Raw genomic sequence first — 4,723 nt, 5'->3', positions numbered from 1 at the left:
TGTCTGTCTGTCTATTTATTTATCTCTCTCTCTCTCTCTCTCTCTCTCTCTCTCTCTCTCTCTCACACACCCACACACACACACACACACATACACACACACACACATACACCCACACACACACACAAACCAACTCCCCCAACCCCTTCCCACCACCTTCCCTCTCTCTCGCTCTCCATCCATCCCTCTCTCTCACAAAACTTATGTCACAAGCAGCTCCTCTTCATCAGAATCCACGTCCAAATTCTCCACCACCACCCCCACCCCATTCACCCCGTCCCCCTCCACCCCCACTTCCTCCAGGCCCACAGTGGACGTCGAGGACAGACCGATGCGGACGGCCAGGCGTCTGAACTTTGCCCGCACCTCCTCCTGCATGAGGTGGAAGCACATGGCCTGCATGGCCATCCCCAGCAGCAGGTACACGCAGCACATGATCCACTTTTCCTGGGCCGCCCACGAGTCCAGGCTGGTCCCGGGAACGTAGTCCCCGAAGCCGATGGTGGAGAGCGTGATGAAGCAGAAGTAGTAGCCCTCCAGGAAGTCCCAGTCTTCCTCCCACATGGAGAACATGACGGCGCCGCCCACGATGTAGCATGTCATGATGAGGAGAGTGACCCAGACGGGCACGCGAACGTTGGACGTGTCGATGGGCTTGCTCAGCGGGTCCTGGACGTCCTCGGCCTCTCCTGGTATCCCCCCTGCTTCGACGTCGTCGTCGAGGCATCCTGATCCTTCCGCGTCTATGTCGTCGTCACTCTCGTCGTCCTTGTCTGAGAGGATCGTCACTCTTTTCTTTGAGGGTATTCTGACAGGGGAGCTGTCGTCTTTCTTCTTCTTCTTGCTGCTTCTCTTTCTCGTGAGTTTTGATTTCAGCGTCGAGAAAGACGAGGGTGAAATCAACGCTTCTGGATCTGTGATTGCGTCCGCTGAAGCTCTTCGAGGTCTTCTGAATGCTCTGCGCGTCGTGGGTGGGGACGGTGGTAGGCTTATGGCGTCTGGTGATGAGAACTCAGAAGGAGCAGCTGCCCTTCTCGTTCGAGATCTTCCTCTTCTGCTGAGCGTTGTTTCGTTCCTGTTGTCATCGCTGCGAACCGTTCGGTCGGTGCTGGGGGTCGCGTGTTTGTTCTTTCCGAGGGTTCTCGGGACGCTCTGCGTTGTGAGGGATCGGGACTCTTCTAGGAACAGTTTTCGTAGTCGTTCCTGCTCTTCCAAGAAAGCGCTTCTTCGCTGCTCCTCTTTTTTCTGCTTCTGCAATCTTCTCTTGGAAGAGGAGCTTGTTCGTGTCAGGGTGCTCTTTCCTTCGCCTTCTGACTCATTGTCACTGTGCTCTGCCGTGTTCTTTCTCGACTTAGACGACGCGCGCTTGCTGGACTTCCTTTTTAGACTTCCGCTGTAGCTGATAGCGTCCTGAAATACTGGAGCCTCTTCTTTGTCGCAATCTTCCTGTTCACAGTCGTCTGCGTTTCCATCCGTGCCATCGTTCCGGAGATCCTTTTGGCCCTGAGATTCGCGATCTTCGTTCAACTGGTTTTCGATCCGCGAATCCGCGCTGCGTGACCGCGACGTCCGTATCTCGTCATTCCAGCTAACGCGAGGATTTCGCGTCAGGGTTCCACCAGTGTCGTCATCAGAAGCGTCAGAATTACGGTCGCTGTCGGGTCTTTCATGTCGATCTATTCCCTCCATGTCCTCATCTTCTTGTGTCTCCTCTTCCGCCTCCGGAACTTCCTCTTCCTCCTCTTCCTCTTCGATAGCATTTTTTGGCCGCTTGTTTTGCTTGCGACGCCATTTCTTTCGTTCTTTCTGAAGTCGCTTGAGAGATTTGCGCAGTTCCACGTCACGCACGAGGCGATGGTCGAGAGCCAGCCAATTACGTGACAGCTGCGTGCTCAGCCTGCGCGCGCCGTCGTTCATGATGTCTCGGAGCAACGAGATTCGCCGAGACCTGCGCATGCGCGCTTTTGTCTGTCTCCACCTGCGACAGAAATATAAAGTGTGAGAGGTTAACCGTATACATATGCACGCTTGTGCATAGACAGACAGGCAGACACAGACAGGCAGACACACACACACATCCACACACACACACACACACACACACACATACACACACACACCCACGCACGCACGCACACACACACACATACACACACACACACACACACACACATACACACACACACACACACACACACACACACACACACACACATACATAAACACACCGACCTCATTCCCAGCGTCAACCCCCCTCTCCCCCCCCCCACCTTCATAGAGAGAGAGAAAGCAGCCCGAGTGTCCATGAAGGTAACTCCACAGGACGATAGGATACAAATACCAAATATACCAAATACCAATACCGCCCCCACCCACACCTCAACCTTCCGTTACACACACAAACACAAAATTCTGCCACATATACAAAAACAAGAAAGGTAGGTTTGTTGGAACGTTTGTTATTGACAATACATTCACAAAAATATTGACCCAACGGTCTTTCAAGTGCACAGACAAACAATAAATAACGAAATCTTATCTGGATTATTAAACAGCCAGATTGGTTTTCGTTATTTATTGTGTGTCTGTGCACTTAAAAATACCGTTGGGTCGATATATATGTCACGGTAGAACCAGCGATCTGGTAGGATCGGCTATCGTACCGGTACAATTGCCGATCGGACTTTGTCCCGGTACAACTGCCGATCAATGTTTTTACAATGAAAATCGGGTGTTCTACCAAAATAAGCTGGTAGAAACTCGGATCGGCAGTTGTACCGGGACAAAGTCCGATCGGCAATTGTACCGGTACGATAGCCGATCCTACCAGATCGCTGGTTCTACCGTGACATATATGTGAATGTATTGTTTTGTCAATAACAAACGTTCCAACAACCTACCTTTCTTGTTTTTTTATTCTGAATTTTGGAACGTTGGCAGTCTCTTTGTTTGTGGATTTTTTTCTTCTGCCACCTATACTCACCTCATACCAAGCCCCACGAAGGCGTGCCTGTAGATGCCCGTGACGATGGTGCTGAGCAGGCTGCCGATGTTCCGGACACACAGGAAGGTCAGGGGGATGCCCACTATGGCGTAGAAGATGGTCACCACGCGACCCAGGTTCGTCTTAGGAGCCAGGTGGCCGTAACCTGCAAGCGCAAGAAGAAACTGAATACTTAGGTCTGAACTAAAATGACAAAAGGCAATGCTCCAAAATCACTGTGCTGAAACTTCCGTTAACATTTCAGCTGAAACTTCCATGGAAGAATTCCGGATATAACTCCCTCCTTTTCATTCAAGACCTTGTTTTCTCAGAATGTCTGTTCTTAACCTCTGTAAAATTACCCCCGTTTTAAGACTCCTTCCTTATTAAGACCTGATTTTCTCAGATTTTGTTTAGGTCTTAAAAGGGGGGTTCCACTGTCAGTGTTGTATGAGTTGCGACAGAGTGAATGCTCTTGCTTTTATTGAGGCAAGTCTTCCCCCGTGACATTACAGGCCAGTCACTAGCGAGGGGTGGGTCTGAAACACGTGGCCAGTCACTAGCGAGGGGTGTGTCTGAAACACGTGGCCAGTCACTAGCGAGGGGTGTGTCTGAAACACGTGGCCAGTCACTAGCTAGGGGTGTGTTTGAAACACGTGGCCAGTCACTAGCGAGGGGTGTGTCTGAAACACGTGGCCAGTCACTAGCGAGGGGTGTGTCTGAAACACGTGACAGTCACTAGCGAGGGTGTGTCTGAAACACGTGACAGTCACTAGCGAGGGTGTGTCTGAAACACGTGACAGTCACTAGCGAGGGTGTGTCTGAAACACATGGCCAGTCACTAGCGAGGGTGTGTCTGAAACACGTGGCCAGTCACTAGCGAGGGGTGTGTCTGAAACACGTGGACAAGGAGCATGAGTGGAAGGTTTGCTTTAAAGGTACTGAACTTGTCAAATCCAGGTGCACGGAGCCCCTGGGGCTTTTAGTCATACCTCAGGCAGCTATCCGTTAGAAGAACTACCAAGTTTCATTGACTTGCACCCAAAGAGTCAAGAACTGCGATTTTTTTACGAATTAATTTCGTACTCGGACCCGGCTGGTCTTGACCTATTTTTGGATCTAAATTTAGATCAGGTAGATCACCACATCATGCACAAAAAGACACGTCACTAAGCAAACTATGTCAGACGTCATCATGAGTTTGTGTAAAACAAAATCGAGGCCGGAATCACTCAGTTGAATCGAACTCCGACCAAACACCACGTAATAACTAGGTTAATTTATGCACTGGCGTGAACAAGAAACTGTCGAGCTTCACAGATGTCGTCGTTGGGTAGTTTTGGGTTTGTTTTACTACCATAGGAGGATTTTTGAACTGTAAATGCACTCAGCTGCAACAAAAACGCAAAACGAAGGCTGTGAGCTGCACTGTGCATTTAACAAAAAAGCAAAACTTTTCACTCTTTTACAACCCATACATACCCGACAGAGTTAGCTCCGGAGTTCGTATACGGGGTGTGTGAGCACAAGAGAATGTTCTTTGAAGTTTTTGTGATTTAACAACACATACAGTCCAACTTGTCTTTAGGGACCGACCAAAGGGACCGACCAAGAGCTAGAGGGGTCGTTATTGGCAGGTTGGTTGGTTGGTTGTTTGTTGGTTTGTTGGTTTGTTTGTTTGTTTGTTTGTTTGTTTGCTTAACGCCCAGCCGACCACGAAGGGCCATATCAGGGCGGTGC

The 4,723-nt window shown here is 50.0% G+C and overlaps 1 protein-coding gene across 1 annotated transcript; it reads right to left on the bottom strand.

The window, feature by feature from the left end:
- Positions 1 to 201: 201 nt before the first annotated feature.
- On the bottom strand, positions 202 to 3,149 carry LOC138956095 (uncharacterized; the record flags this gene model as incomplete). The annotated part of the gene is given in 2 exon segments (XM_070327558.1): positions 202 to 1,978; positions 2,984 to 3,149. Coding segments are annotated over 2 exon segments (1,943 nt in total), but the record flags the coding sequence as incomplete, so codon positions are not given.
- Positions 3,150 to 4,723: the final 1,574 nt, after the last annotated feature.

The sequence above is a fragment of the Littorina saxatilis genome, unplaced genomic scaffold (assembly GCF_037325665.1).
Source record: "Littorina saxatilis isolate snail1 unplaced genomic scaffold, US_GU_Lsax_2.0 scaffold_2909, whole genome shotgun sequence".
NCBI lineage: Eukaryota > Metazoa > Mollusca > Gastropoda > Littorinimorpha > Littorinidae > Littorina > Littorina saxatilis.
This window is presented reverse-complemented; position numbering and strand designations above follow the sequence as displayed.